The sequence below is a fragment of the Hyalella azteca genome, unplaced genomic scaffold, assembly GCF_000764305.2.
Source record: "Hyalella azteca isolate HAZT.00-mixed unplaced genomic scaffold, Hazt_2.0.2 contig10287, whole genome shotgun sequence".
Taxonomy (NCBI): domain Eukaryota; kingdom Metazoa; phylum Arthropoda; class Malacostraca; order Amphipoda; family Hyalellidae; genus Hyalella; species Hyalella azteca.
Genome location: NW_025940332.1, coordinates 121,691 through 138,118, shown reverse-complemented (window position 1 = coordinate 138,118; position 16,428 = coordinate 121,691). Strand labels below are relative to the sequence as shown.

At 37.7% G+C, this 16,428-nt stretch overlaps 2 protein-coding genes across 3 annotated transcripts in view; one reads left to right on the top strand and one right to left on the bottom strand.

Moving 5' to 3' along the window:
* Positions 1-277: 277 nt before the first annotated feature.
* On the top strand, positions 278-6,498 carry LOC108673393 (calcium load-activated calcium channel). The gene is made up of 6 exons (XM_018161214.2): positions 278-435; positions 2,859-2,936; positions 3,928-4,099; positions 4,407-4,551; positions 4,994-5,097; positions 5,939-6,498. The coding sequence occupies exons 1-6, from the start codon at positions 375-377 to the stop codon at positions 5,943-5,945; spliced, it is 567 nt and encodes a 188-aa protein (XP_018016703.1). The 5' UTR covers positions 278-374; the 3' UTR covers positions 5,946-6,498.
* Positions 6,499-6,999: 501 nt separating this feature from the next.
* Positions 7,000-16,428, bottom strand: part of LOC108673392 (sericin 1) — a 94,734-nt gene continuing 85,305 nt past the window's right edge. Inside the window, exons 1-3 of one of the 2 annotated variants that reach the window (XM_018161212.2) lie at positions 14,292-14,652; positions 10,571-11,646; positions 7,000-10,268 (exon numbers count right to left, since the gene is read on the bottom strand). In XM_018161212.2, coding sequence (XP_018016701.1) covers positions 8,915-10,268; positions 10,571-11,637 — 2,421 coding nt within the window. In that variant the 5' untranslated portion in view covers positions 11,638-11,646; positions 14,292-14,652 and the 3' untranslated portion in view covers positions 7,000-8,914. Of the gene's footprint in view, positions 10,269-10,570; positions 11,647-14,291; positions 14,653-16,428 lie in introns of those variants that run through there. The other variant, XM_018161213.2, reaches the window with a different exon arrangement.

Here is a 16,428-nt window from a genome sequence, read left to right as displayed (position 1 = left end):
GGGAAACTATACATCATTCCCCACAGGCTCACACACAGGCAAATGTAATCAATACTGGTAGCTGCTTACAAAGATTGACATGATTGGTTGGCAGCATCTGTGGTCGTCCCATACGGTATGGGAGAAAAAGCATTAATGAGGAGTACAAGTTTACCTGCTTAAGTCATCTATGCACTGGGTATAATAAACATTCTAGAGTAAGGAAATGACACTCATTGCTAAACCATGGTTATTTTTAATGCCTAGTGTATAGTTTTAACCAGTATTTTTTAAATCCCAGAATGTAATTCTACAATAAATTTTTTACACAGGTGTTGATGATTTCCAGCAAGTGTTGATAATTTCAGACAAGAATCTTCTTTGAATTATCAACTATGTGGGCAGACACTCTATTCATTGTTTTGATTTCCATTTGTACTGCATTTTTTGGAGAAGGTGAGTTTTGTTAAATAAAACAAAAAAAAATTGCCAATTAATTTTTTTAACTCAAAGATCAACTTGACTGATCTAGTAAGTTACCACCAATGACATAGAAGTCACCTTGCTGCTGAAACTGCTTCCAACTTGATGCATGCCAATAATATATGTATAATATGAGTTAAAAATATATTGTGTACCATTTATCCATAGGAAATAGAATAATGTGAAACTTTGAATCTTACTAGATAGTTCAGGTGATGTGGTTTATAAAATGAATAATTATGATCGGCTGGCAAGTATCGTGGCAAATTTTGTGTCATTGATGTTATCTATAACCCATTAAACTAAGTTGTGACAGAAACATTAATCGTTTCACAATGCAATCAAAATATACCTGTCACTGAAATGCTGACATAAATTTGTTATGAAAATGATTTACCGTTGAACGGGGTAAAAAGGGACGGGCGGTGTAAAAAGGGACAGTCCTCCAACATTTTTTTAGAAATATTGTAGCAGCTGAACTAATTACAATATTGCAAAACTAAAAATAGTGGTGTAAAGTTATACATTTATTACCTCTTAAAAATCCCTGAAAAAAGTGTGAAAAGTGAGATTTTGGAAAAGTACCTCTGCTAAGGTTTGTAGCAGAAAAAAATATTTGTCATATTAAAAAATTTCACCTACATAAAAGTTGCACACTAGTGTTGGCTTAAAAATATGATTGACAGAATTTGCATATCTCATTCCAAGAAAAAATGGTAGCCATTTCCGCAAAACAGGGTAATAACGGACACCCGCATGGGGTAATAAGAGACACCCCTAAAATTGCATTTACAGTAGAACCTTGGTTAGCAAAGGCTCCAGTTAATGAAAAAATTAATTGACAACAAAGAATTTTGATTACATTTACCTTGCTCAGTGAAAAAATTTCACTTAATAAAAAATTACTGCATCAGTCATCACAAAATTCTGCATAGAATGTCACAGATAGAATTGAGCCCTGGGCAACAAAGAAGGAATAGTAATTAACCTTAACTATGATTTATTTCTCCAAAAAATATGAAGGTTGTCACTAAAATATTCCTGCTGTTTCAGGTATGTTTTTTTACAATCTTTTTTGTTATCGTGAAATCACTTGATTAAAATTGTGCAAAATTATAAACCATCCTGTAAGCATGCAGATACAGAAGAAATGCTACATGGCTGCTGATATGAAGCTTGCAGTGGACAAGGTCATTGTCAATGTTCAATGACATGTCCATGGATACAGTAATATCACATTAATAATATGGTATGGTATGAATAAGGTGATATTATATCAATGAAGAAAAAAACAAGTAAAAATCACGGAAAATTTCATTTATTATACATTTACATCATCTACAATGAAAGAGGAGGACTTCAGAGTACCGTACTGTTAGTAATAGATGAGTACACTCTGCATGCTTCAAATGTTTAAAATTGAGTTTTATTTCAAGTGTCCCTTTTTACCCCATTCCCAGATTAATTCAGGAGCCTTTTATATTTCATCTAGCACCTAACAAATAGCATATGGAATTTTTTGGAGATGCCATACAATAGCCCTTGCAAATACCTTTAAAATGAGCCCAAACTTGTTTATGAAATGTTTCATGGTAAGAAGTTATTAACAAAAAACGCTCAAAACTGTCCCTTTTTACCCAGTTTGACGGTATATATTGTTAAAGTACATCAAGTTAGTAAAAGAAGAAACAGCTCATACTGCTCTATAATTGCATTGCATATGATGTATTGATACTTAACTGTTCACTAGTGGGATCAGAAAACCAAGAATGTCACTAGCCATGGGATCAGAATACCAGGACTGTGAATAGCCATGGAATCAGAATAGCAGGACTGTCAATAGCCATGGGATCGGAATACCAGGACTATCGATAGCCATGGGATCAGAATACCAGGACTGTCAATAGCCATGGGATCAGAATACCAGGACTCCAGGATACACTTTTTGTTTCTAATTTTGCCCAAATTATCCACAGCCTCCGAAAATTGCTTTAGTTATTTAGCAAAGGTATTGTTCATTACAGTGAGCTACTAATTCTCAACAAATGGCTGGTGCACTCCAAAACAAAGTAATTAGCATTGATGTGCAACTGTGAACTGTCTCTGCTCATTACTGTTGTAGCTGATGCAGATGCAATAATACATAGAGGCTAGAGCCAACCTTGCTATTTCCATGTTTATTACGTAATCAAAACTGTATTCTTAACTAGACATTTTTTATTACAAGTCTTAATTTGTTAAATGCCATATTGTTGTTATTGTATGGCTGGGGTAGCCAATAATTATTTGTTTAAGAGTTAAGAGAACAAATTGCTGCCGAGTGTGAATTTGATTTTTAAAATATGCTTGGCTTGCTGTACCCATTGTTGTCTAATATTTTATTCAACGTTTTTCAGGCCTCACTTGGTTGTTGGTCTACAGGACAGAAAAATACCAAAGATTAAAGGCAGATGTTGAAAGGCAATGTAAAAAAAGTAAGTATAATCTTTGATTTATTTGAACAAAAATCTTAAGGTACCAAGATGTTATTATTCATGTTAATAAATTACTATTTTTACCACGTTTTTCTTAGCTTTGTTTCGTGTCTGTCTGTCATCAAAAATTCAGACCTCAATTTAGAGCTCTTCTGAACATCCTAGAGACTTGAAATTTGGCATGCATGCTTATGCTGCCTAACAATTCAAGATTTGATCATCAGAAATAATAATTAAAAAAATTTTTTAGAAAATAAATTAAAAAAAATAAATAAAAACACGATATTCATGGTTTGGAATTGCGTTTTTTCTCAAACATCCACACTTACCAACCCTGGAAATTTATTTGAATTGCTAAAATTGCTTACTAAAAAGTAGAAAATAAATAAATATAAAAATATTTTAAAAAAACACGTTTTTCTGGATGTTACAACACTAAAATAAATGAAATCAGATAAATAAAAAATTTTTTAAAAACCATGTTTTCTTCATTGAAGAAAATAGAAGTGATGAAGAATAGAATAGAACTTTTGAAGAATAGAATAGAACATTGAAGAATAGAACTTTTAAAAATGTGGTTTTTAAAAGTTTTTTTATTTAATTTGATTTCATTTATTTTGGTTTTGTAACAACCAGTAAAACGTGGTTTTTAAAAAAAATTTATATTTATTTATTATTCTTCTAATTTTGGTATGTTTGCTTAGGAGACTAGGAGTTCAGATGCTTAAACTTGTATCTCACGAATTAATTGTTCACTTATTTGCAACCTAAAGTTTTCATTTTGGTAGTTTGTATCTTTTGATATCATGTCCTAGTTTTAGCTGTAGAATTTAATTCAAAAAATTTTTACCTTCAATATTTCCTAGTAAATAGATGTTTTTTATTTTCTGTTACATTAAATCTAATAAGTTTTATGACTTAAAACAGTATGCATAAACCTAAATGTATGATTTAAAGTTAATTTGTTCAATAATTTATTTGCCAATTTCAGTTGAGAAGAAAAAAGAAGCTGTGGAGCTGTCTGATAGCCGGCAGAAGAAGAAGCTGGAGCGAGAAGAGGAGCGCCTCAAGACTACCAACAGAGACCTCTCCATGGTCAAGATGAAGAGCATGCTAGCCATTGGCTTTACGTTCACTGCCCTTCTCTCCATGTTCAATTCCATGTAATTTAGCATTAATTCCAGTATTATTAGCATTAGTGAAATTGGTTATTATGGTTCTTCGTACATGCTGCCTAGATAATTTCTACTTAGCTTCAATTTGTAAATTTTTTTTAGAAAAAAATGCTGCTAAGTGCTAGGAAGAAGCTCCATGAACAAGAGCTTCTTTGAGAGTTTGATCTTATTCGTTTCCCACATTGAAATATTCAAGGATGTTTTTCTAAACCATGCTAAATTTCTTTTTTTATCTGCTCTTTTGCCAATGGCCACTGTTAATTGCCACAGTTAATTAACATTTAACATTGATTAGATTTGATGGGCGCGTGGTCGCGCAACTTCCCTTCACGCCCATCTCTTGGCTCCAAGGACTCAGCCATAGAAATCTAATGGGGGATGACTACACGCACTGCTCCTTCATCTTCCTCTACATCCTCTGTACCATGAGCATCAGGCAGGTGTGTATCTCCACATCTGCAGCATGAGCATCAGGCAGGTGCGTACCTCCACATCTGCAGCATGAGCATCAGACAGGTGCGTACCTCCACATCTGCAGCATGAGCATCAGACAGGTGCGTACCTCCACATCTGCTGCTTGAGCATCAGTCAGGTGCGTACCTCCACATCTGCTGCTTGAGCATCAGTCAGGTGCATGCCTTCACATCTGCAGCATTAGAATCTGACAGGTGCGTAACTTTTAATCGTTTACCTCTACGACATGAGCGTCTGACGGGTGCGTGTAAACCTCCACTGATTAATACTGTGGAACCACTAGGCTCTCCTTCATACAAATACGCTGAATATACGACTAAACATTTACAGTACATTATCCTATTCAGTTCCTATTTCATGGTCCATCGTCGCAACATGCCAAATGAATTGATGTGTAAATACCCACAGAACATCCAGAAGATGCTGGGCTTCGCTCCATCCAGGGCGGCGAGCAAGCATGGCAGCAGCATCTTTGGCGCGCAGCCCAACAACGTCCAGATGTCACCTTACAAGTCTGTTTTAGATTCATTTGTTACTAGTCTGTCATTAACCCTTTCGCGGGCAAGCATAGAAATACAAAGAAATTTAAGTTTCTAAAAACAGTACAAAAATTATGAACTATTGTAAGGTATATTTTTCTTTAATGTATTTTTTCAAAATTTTGCATACTGGAATAGTAAATCGCACTTGAATCGCGCGAAAGTTTTTTAATGTAATTCAAATTTTATCCAATTTAATCAAGTTACCAAAAATAGCTCAACAGATATTGCTACTTCCGTCTTAAAATAATGTGGAAAGTGCGTCAATATCATTGTCCGGGTAAAACCTTTCAATTAAACGCTCATTATTAATAATTAAATTTTTGGGCATGGTAGGGAGTGATGCCTAGGGTCACATGATTGGCGATTGGCAGAGGCATGATAACGTTGCCTCAAACACAAAACCGGGGGCTCGTGGTGGGTCTTACAGGAAGGAGATGTTAAGTGACCAGCTATGGCAACTTGCCGCGCGAAATGGTTAATAGAAGATCACTTCCATTTTCTATATATAATGGGTCTAATCAATAATTTGTCGTTTTCTACTTATCTCATTTCCTTTGATGTTCTCATAATTTTAATTCTCATTGTTTTTGATGACATTTTTCATGTTAGTGGTGCAATATCTATGTATCGAAATTATTTACGCCTATTCTCAACTATTTCCCAGTCAATTTGTTGAGCATCGTCCTGGTGTGATGAGCTTTGAGAAAATAGAATATCAAGTCCTCAATCAAAGTCGAGACAATTATTTGTGCAGCTTAAGACTGCACAATTTAATTATCTATATCTTAGTGAACAAGTCTTCTTTCCTCAGGCTATGAACGTTCCTGCGTCGCCTCGCTGGTGATGGCGTTCGTCCGAAGGACGATGTGGTCGCCACTTGTTACTGCAAATATTTTGTAAATCCCATCTAACAGGTAGCATTTCGTGTCAGATACAATTCATTTTTTTTCTCACCCGAAGCTGTGAAAGTTGAATTTATTTTACGAGTTAAATCCATTTAGAGTTCCATACGTGAGTGACGACGCGAAAGTGGCTTCGTGATATGATGGTGTAGCGCTTGCTGCAAGCCTGCAACAATAGGAAGTCCTTTTCATGACTTCTCTTATTCATGCGTTGAGTGATAAAATTTGTTGGGAATCTATCCCCTACTTGAGTATTCATGATCATTCTAATGATGAATCACGATGAAAATACCTTTCCGTTTCAACATTTTCAGTATAGTTTTGTTGAATTTTTCTGTCGATTGCGAGACTAATTTTAATCGATATCCTCGTACCAAGCTTGTGACTAATGTGTCCTATGAATTTTATTGATGTTATCTTTCCTATTGCTTTCTCATCCATCGATTTTCAATAAATAAGTTTAATGTTATAAGACTACTCAAATATGGGAACCTTGTAGGAGTGTGATCGATATGGTGTCATATTCATTACTTATTATAAATGGGAAAAATGTAGCCTTCGAATTCAATTGTCGCTGATAGTATCAGAGTGCTCTAGCAATTATAGTGACCAAAGTGTGCACGAATACAATATTTAAATTACCGTACCTCTCGCTTTTAACGTCCGTATTAATCGAACGATAATCTCGTCGATAAGATACTATGGTCCTTTCCTCGAAAATGAACCAAAGAATAATTAGTAGCTTCATACCACTGCTCCGTGCAAGGTGTACACATGAACTCGAAGGCTAACTTGAATACTCTTCGATTGAGCCTATCTATAATTGAACGTTTTCCGTTCCTTGCATGATATTCAATTTAATGACGTCTTGAAGAATTTATAAGCCCCACAAAATTTAACACGAAGGTTAACTGACTAATCTAAAGAATATTTTAATACTTCTCATACAGAGGCAAGTGAATGCAAGATGTAATGAGCTCTTTTTATTAGGAATGTCTAAATTATAACGTAACAAAAAAAAAATACGCAGTAAAAATCAAACTTTTGCCCGCATCGTGTTGATGTGCGAAGGGAAAGCGCTTTTACCAGACAAAAAATACCATTGATCAAAACAAATCGTATGAATTGACATTCTATAAAACTGACGAGACCTTCAGGAGCAATGAATCGATGTGTCCAGAAATCTTACCTCGCTACCGTTCAGTTTTGAATCAAGTAATATTTGCCGAACAGAACTTAAATCGGCGAACATAGCGAAATACTACCGAACAAATGAACAATGAAGTTTAGAACACCGTGTCATTAATTTAACATGAATCTCAGAACCGGCAGTTTGCAGAAAAAGAACGGCTATTGTGTAACTTTACAACGGCATAGGTAATTTTCCGGTAGTGGCAAATCTCATGAGGAAAAAACCTACACACCACTTTTAAAGAAACTTCAGTAATCAAAGAGTCTCTTATTGAAGTAAATAAATTGGCCTTAAATTAAGATGATGAATGAGTTAACGAGCACTCCTGAGGGAGGAGGTGAATGCTTGTGGAAGGAACTTGATACACTGATGAACGTAAGTAATGCTACGAAATAGTGATTTATATGGCGATAACTATATGGTTATGATGACCAATGATTAAGTAAATAACATGAAGAATTAAATGATGCTGAACCGTGTGAAAATAATGAACTACGTGGTAATGATCCTTAACATGACATTAACGCAAAATATGATAATGATGCATAATAATGAACAATGAGGAAACTACATGGTAATGATGCAAAGTGTTGAATTTATGACAATGATTGTGTGTGGCAATGATATCACAGTCGCAGCTTTGGCAGTGCTCTCCAAACGCCGATTCTCCCAAGGAACATAATCAAGAACGACACATTCGTCACTCATACGGTACTAAAAACAGCACAATCATGACATTGATATGAGAAATGTTGCCGCGATATCTGTTAAAGCGACGTAAAAATCGCTATGAAGGGCTGACATACATTCAACTCTGAACGAAAAGTAGTGAATTAAACAAGATGCCCCACTTATTCACGATTACAATTAGAGATCTAATTCGAATCACGATTGATGTCCTAAAATTAATTTAGAAACGAATCATTTGATTAGCGGAATAGTAAAGAGATCAGTTGTCTTAGAAAAACTAAATACCGGCTGGAGATACACCAATGTCACAAGTTGTATATTAAGGCACGCAAGGTTAACACTAATCATAGATGTGGACCAGCCACATATACGCCTCTACCACACATAAATACTCAACAGGCTAACCACACTAATGATATGAAATGGCAGTAGTCAAGTAACATTTACGGCAAGACTCAAGCAAAGAGCCACGAGTTTGAGCGCACCCATTATATCGTGAGGTTTCAACACACATGCTACTTCCAATTAACATTTTGTTAGAACATTACCTAGTCACTAAAATTGGGCAAGCTCAATTACTATTACTTTAAAAAAAATTACAGCTGAAATCAACCTCTGGCACGTACAGTCTTATTTTTTAACGTCTCGATTTGAACACAATTTCAGCAGATCATTTCAATCGCCATGAAAGAATATGAGGAACCAGGTAAAATATTTTGCTACTTTGTACCATCACTCAGGCACCGAACGTTCAAGTTTAGGGGTAAAGAATCACATGCCTAACAATCCTAAGTTTATGCTATTACACTTCTAATTATTGGCACCTCAATAACTCTGCATTGCACAGGATAACACTGAAGGCAATTGAACAAACACCACGATAGTGCGAATGAGAGGAGAACAAATCCATGATTTGTTCACCACTCATGTCACTGTATTTCCTCTACTGCCTTCACAACGGAAAACTAGTGTAGGAAGGTTGGCCGAGAGTTTTCTTGTACGTTCAAGACTCTAGCGAAGCCATGAGGCTGTTGTACACTAGAGACTGGAAATCGTTACCTGAAAACTGCGACGACCTACCACAAGGGTTCTGAGGTGGCAATGCAGACGATGCATCACTAAACGGACTTGAATAGGAGCTATAACTAGAGCTGTAACTTGTGCCTTGGTTCATGCCGTAACTGCTACTGCTGTTGCCAACGAACATGTTACTGGAACTACCATGTCTGCTATTGCCGAAAATGTGGTAACTCGTTCCTTCACTGTTGCCGAAAATGTGACTACTACCGTGATTACCTACACTATTGTCGAACAGCCCCCCACTATTCGAGTACGATGAAAAAGAACCGTACGAAGAATGGCCGGACGTTGGAGTCGTTGACATAGATCGGCTACCAGACGTAGAATAGTTGCTACGCATTATCTCCTGGTCGATGGCTTCAATTATCGTATCTAAATTACTCCGAAGCCCAACACTGCTGCAGGAGCTCGGAGTGACGTTAGATGCGTTAAATAAACCACCGTTGCTCATGCTGCAACTGCTGCCGACGTTGGTGTCAGACGACGCTTGGGAGCAGCTGCTGCTCGCATCGTTACTGCAGCCAGCTGAAGAGAACGCGTCTACTTGTCCACAAGAAGATGAAAAACTACTAACATTACTACAAGAACTATCATTGCTACTGCTACCACTACTTCGGTCGTTATTGGTTTGACTACCACTACTACAACTATAACTACTTATGTACTGAGTGGAACTACCTCCGAACTGACAGGAATTCGTGAAGTAATTTGAGCTACTCGCACTATAGTGATTGCTTAGATGGTTCATGCAATACATGGACTGGCTGGTGGTTGAGTAATATCCGTTCGAGTTGCAGACAGAAGTGTAGTGCCCATTTCCCGAACTGTAATAGCCTCCAGAGGTTTCAGACGAGGAATACTCAACTCCACTCACGAAAACGCTGCAGCTGCTCGTACTGTAGTTTTCCTTGTTCTCGTCGGGGGCATAACGCGGTCGTTTGAGTGGTGGTTCATCGTCGTTATTGTCGTTGCCGTCGACGGGAGGAGTTCTGCTAGGCACAGAGTTTCCACTGCCAGAGGTACATGTTGTCGTAAAAGTGCCCGACACGCTCCGGGAAGTGGATGAGGTTGGTCGCGCCAGAGGGCTGATGCTGTTAGCAGCCACGAACGAAGACCCAGCCATCGCGGTGACAGCTGGAGAGTCGCATAGCCCTTGGCTGAGGCCACCAGAAGACATCGTCTCCGGATAGCCGTGCGACAGAACGTGATGCCGGCGCCGGCGGTGCTGACTTAGTCGTTCATCACGAGCTTCTTTGCGTAGAAAACTCAGGTTTGTTCTGGAAATGCAAAAAAAATAAATGGTGCATTCTAAAGATTTTGGAGTACATGTGGAAGACAATGATTCATTTAATTGAATCAATCTTTCTACATAAAAACACATGTTCTACTTACAGTTTAAGGTAAAGCAAATTTTTAAATTACTTACCTATTCAAACATTTCAGTGTGAAATTGTCTTGAAATGAATAATGATATCACATGATATGATGATTATATACTATGTTGGCCCAGATTTGGTTTTACGAATACCGAAATTGCAATCCGATGCTTACTAGCTGAATATACAAAAGAGGCACTCACTTGAGTAGCACATAGCGTAGGAGACATCGTTCGCTATCATCGATCAGACGTAGTCTGCCTTCCAGCAAGCCCATAACCTGGGAGCGATGCTGCGTCTTCTCGCACGTCGTCCTGCTGGCATTGGTGTAACTAGTGTATCCACTAGATGACGAACTACTCAGATGCCCATTTGCTGAAGAAGTTGAGAATGAAAATGAAGTGTCGTTCTGGGAACTGGTGCTGAGCGTTCTCTCAAAGCTGATGCCAGTTCTGGTTTCGACTTCCTCGACGCTCGGCAAGGGGCTCTCGTCTGCACTTGGCGGACTTGGGGAGTCGTCAGGAGAACTTTCATCTTCACTGCTGCTGCTTTCCTCTTCACTAGGATTCTTCACTTGATTCAGTTCTGTGTCGGATGCATCAGATACGCTGCTGTCTGATGCATATCCGTTGTCAGAAGATTGAGAGCCTTTCGAACCTTCGTCAGGGCTAAGCATCCCTCCTTCACTCTCGTCCAGTACATCGTTGGAACAGTCCGCTTTGCATTCGTTGTCATCCACATCCATTGGTTCGACGTTTTTGCATAATCTATCAAGGTCAGTATTGACCATGTCTGTTGCCTCGCTTGATGTATCTGACATATTAATATTTTCAGCAGAGGACTCGTCGGAGTCATTGGCTACTAAAAGCATACCAATCTCCTGCCCATCGTCATCGATGGCAACACGGCCTTGAATGGGGTGAATGAAATCCGACATGATACACGGGCTCACACCCGGGCACAAAATTCCTGAAGCACACATCGATTCACTTCCAACAGAACCTTCTTTTCGTTGTTTTTTGTTGTCCGCATCTGACACCAAGTTTTCGCTGTTGCCCAGCACTATGACAGGATGGTTACTCAGAGCTTCATTCTCAGTAATCAGCTTTTCTTTGTCCACTTGCTTATTGTTATCTCTCTTTTTGAGATCGATAAATTGCAAGCCAACACGAGAGGTCTGTCCCAGCTTGCGTATATCGTCAAGTTGAGCTCGTCTCCAAGCCTGCTCTTCGTTTCTCACACCCAAACAGCACTCGTGTCCAATGGCCATAAAGGGTTCCTGAAATAGATAATTAATATTTAACACAATTACGAAACGAGTGCATTTTCTTACCAATATTGATGCAAAAACATTCAAAATCACTTTTAAAGAGTTGGAAAAAGAGTCGATCATTACTTAAATAATAATAAAATAGAAAACTAGTGCATAAAAACAGCCTTACTCTTGATCAAGAGTGAATTAATGAATATAAAACAGCCTTGGCATACAGCTGCAGTCAATCTGAAGATTAGGCCATCTCTGACTCAACAATAATGAAACAATTTTATATATTCTCGAAAGTTACTAACAAATGCTAAACAGAATATTATGAAGTCAAGTAATCCACCACTAAGAAAGCAAAAAAGGGTTAGGGTAAAACCGGCAAATCAACTGGCCAATTAAATAATGGTTGTGTAAGTTCTCTGCTAAATAATCGTTGCGATTCCCGTAGACTTTTGCCGCTCATAGTATATCGAAGAAAACGAGCAGCGGAAGCAATTCAGGGGCCAGGAACTAGTTAGTGAAGCGGAGAAGCGGGCGCGAAGCTCGAACAGCTGCAGCCTCTGACGCCTGAGGCCCATTTTATATGGTACTCCTACTTCCAAGCATGCGTAATGTAGCTATTAAAATGTGAGAAATTCCACGTGCCATATACAATGACGAGCACGATATACGCTATTAAAGAGACAATGCTGAAACATTCCACATTGCACAATGTAAGTGTTGTGGGAGTAATGTGGTTCAACGAACACGTATTGACATCGAGCAACTTTCGTTCATGATTATCTTGAGGGTGTAAGAACACAAGCGCGGAAAACTACTAAATATGTAAATTAAAATATGCCTCATTTTTGGAGCTTCAAGTTCAGGTTTTACCTGTGTGCTCAACATAAACAACAACGTACCTACATAAAATCAACATTAAAGTCAATACATAGCGATGCGTGAATCTGCAAGAATAGTGACTACTACTAACCCACAATAATAGCTCAACAGAACGAATGCATCCCAGACAATTTTAGTCACAAATCTCCAGCATCTAACACATGGGATCAAAATGGGCTCAATATGGGATCAAAATGAAGTCAAGATGTGGGGTTGCTCCCCAAATCAAATGGTGGATAAATATTTGACCAAACAGATATATAAACAGTGCTAAATTACAAAGATCATGCTCAGTTTGAGGCAAATACAAAAAAATGTTAACACAGGCCACAGGGCACAAGCAGGCAAGAAAATTCACGGACATGCATCTGCATTGCGGGTAGTACGTAGTTCGAACACTCAGCAGCCACCACGAATACGATATCCACATCCTGTGTGTACCAGATACCTCGCGCAGGTCGATTATTCATCAGTGACTAGACGTTTTGCCGACAGTAGCCTTAAACCGTTAGATTTGTTCGGTTAGAAGACGCTTCTTTCACCGACCAAAAAATTTAGCCTCTATTTATTTCATGTGCTTGCTAAAAATTTCATTACATTCGCTTATACAGAAGGACATGTCAAAAATAAACATGAATCATTAATAATTTTAAGCAGTGGAAAACAATAGTGTAATGCCTACTACAAAATATAGAAGTATAACGCATGCCGTGTTGAGTCTGAGATTTGTCGTAACGGCCAAATTGATTGCAAGATATACTATGCTACTCGTATTTCACACAAAGACAAGTGTGGTCGGTGGTATGTTTAAATTGGCATTGCTAAAGTATGAGGCTTCTACTGAGTAGTTGAGAGCTGTCTATCAGTGATAAGACGAATATCCAGCGATAAACTGATAGCAATAGTGTTCAATGTCACTCAATCTGATAAATCCGAACAAAAATGTCTTTATCGTAACACGCGAGGGCCTCGCCATCAAGTAACCTCACAAGCTAAGCCTGGGTTCCGTGTATTGTCAACTTGTCAAGAATTGAAAAAAAGCAAAAGGCTCATTTCCATCAGAGCTAACACTAATTAAACTGCAAGAGATTTAATAAAAATTTTCAGGACAGTTCAAGGCAATCACGTTATAGTACAGTTTACAATAATTTTATTTTCTGAGTATCTAGATTTCGAATTTGACTGAAATATAAACGCGTCGAACATAAAATGTGACTACAATCAGCCTGATTCAGGCGAATCTATATTCACCTGCATGAGCGAGTACCTAGTTGCTGAACTAGTGTAAGCTAGAAAAAAAAATCAATGGAACAACAAAATAAAAAATACCCGCACTCATTCTGTGTTTAGGGGACTTTAGGCCAGTCTCTGGAGCAGACTAACGCCGTTTTTTGTTGCCCTTCACAAGTGAGTGGCGAAGACAGCTTTTCTAGGCGAGAATCAAGTTGCCTAATAAATATTTTGAATTGAGCCACTCGAATTGCGTACTACTCCGATACTTGTAGAGCTTTATTGTTATACAAGAGAAAATTAAATTGGTACTTTCAGTCTGAATATTACATCTATTCGGTACTATGAAGAGTTTTAATTCAAGACGCAATAATTGTGTGTTAGTGTTGATGCTTTTATTCTTGTACAAAGCTGAGACATTTTTCGCATCAACCACTTCCTGAATACTCGATAGCCTACATGCGGCATACCTAATGCCTTATAGGCCTACTGTAAAAGACAACTGAAAAAAATACGGAAAAAACTGCCAAGAAATGTTTGTAACTTACCTTTAAAAAAAGATGAAAGTTATTCCCAGCGATGTTGGTAATCCAATATATGCGTAATCCACAAGCAGAGCAATCAGAGCACAATCAGTGAACTATCAATCACTGTAATGAACAGAAGTCACGGAAGATTATCACCCGTAGATGAAAGTAATATTTGTCAACAGCGATCACTAAACCACTCTAGTTCAAACACAACACTTGGAAAATTCGCTATGGGATCACTGAAATTTCTTACTCACAGAAATCCTACTAAGCATGAAAAAAATTCGCTCCTTGAACGAGGATTCACATCACCACAGAAGAGCATCAGAGGTCTAACGCACACATCTTCACTCTCTGAGTGCTCCAGCTACAATGATTCCGCCCGCCTGCTGCACAATGAGAGCTAGTGCTGCTACGATGAGAGCGGACACAATACCGCGCCGAGCATTGGTGGGCGCCGAACATACGTCATTGTTATCTGCACATACGTCACCGTTCTCTTGCCAGCGCCATAGGCTACATAAAATGATGACGTAGCGAACGAAAAGTTTATATTGGTCGCATGTAATGACGTAGTGAGCGAAACACTTTCATTGGAGGCTCGTCACGGCGTCACTGTCTTTATACCTTTCATTGGCTAAGTTGTGTTCATTTGGGTGCGTTTTTAATTAATATCGCGAGACTATTAGTGAAAAGATTCTCAAATAAGTTTGTGTGTAGACAGGAAATGAAATTTTTTTCATTTATGAGGATGAGAACTAGAATCGATCGACACTAAGAGTAGAAATTCGAAATTCGTACATTATTACCTATTCGTTCCAAATAAAATAAAAATTTGTCTCTTGTAAGTCATAGAATAGAGAAGAAGTGTCGGCACTGAAGAAATAGGCCCATGGTGGCTAGTATCCGGTTAAGAAATGCTTTTCATCTATTAATGAAGCTTCTTCGTTTTTCGAATCATCAAGTATAGGAGATGAAGTTTCGGCAAGTAAAGACCACACCATATACGAAACACATTGAAAAGATTGCGCAAAATCAACGGCGTCCTAAACAACGGAGCCATTCCCGTGTGTGTCCACGTGAGGTGAGCTAAGCATTACCGATGCAATTTAACAATATTCAGAACCAAATTAGCGGGGTCATGTTACAGTATTAACACAAATTTGAGTACTTGTCTCACTTTACTGTGACCTTTATGAATTTTACATTTCAACTCTAAAAAAATAAACGAGTTAATTTTAATGAGATTGCATGACAATATGTAGCGTCATCAATATACAACCAAATGACTTGATGTGATAAAATTTTACGAAATAATTATTTGAAAGCCTTCTCTTCAGAATTTAGAACAACCTTATGCAAATGAAGTGGATGGCTGTAAAAGTAATTCTTAGTATTTTGATAACAATTTTGGCTCCGCGAAATTTACGTGAATATTTCATGACACCTAATTAACAAGTAATTATAATGTAACCGTGATGTATTCGCAACCACATGGAAACAAACCCTGAAAGCTGTAAGCTAAGCACTGCGTCAGTTTTTCGGATTGTTGAGATCTGTTTCGATGTATACCAAATAATCCTGTTATAAAATCTCTGGACGTGTTCGATACCCCGAACAGCTTATCACACAGTCGTATCATATATTATAATAAAGGGGCTGAATGAGACACAAGAAAGTGAATAGAGCCATTCACATCTGAAATATTTTCCCGCATAAGAAATGATAATACAGTACAGATAAAAATAAATTTATATTACTGATGCGTAAGTTAAAATTTTAAATCTCTTTAAAAGGCTATTTTTATCCGTGCCATACCTTGAAATTTTAACAATAGATGGTTAATTTATTCACAAACTTTCACAAATTCCCGCTTGTGCTTTAATGTGTTTAAATATAGTGTCTAATATGTTTTGTCATATATGTGAAGTCGTGTGCCCACCTCAACGAATCCTATTGAAGCATATACGTTTCTAAAACCTAATCCAATATAATTTGGTTATAAAGATTAGCCAGAATATAGGCGGCGAATGGAGCAAAAAAAATCTATAAAAATGTGTTTTATACATAAAGGATAAAAATTTTCCAGATAGCATTGCACTGTCGTCCTCAATATTCTTTCCGTAATATAAGCGAGAGCTATGGGTGTGATTGT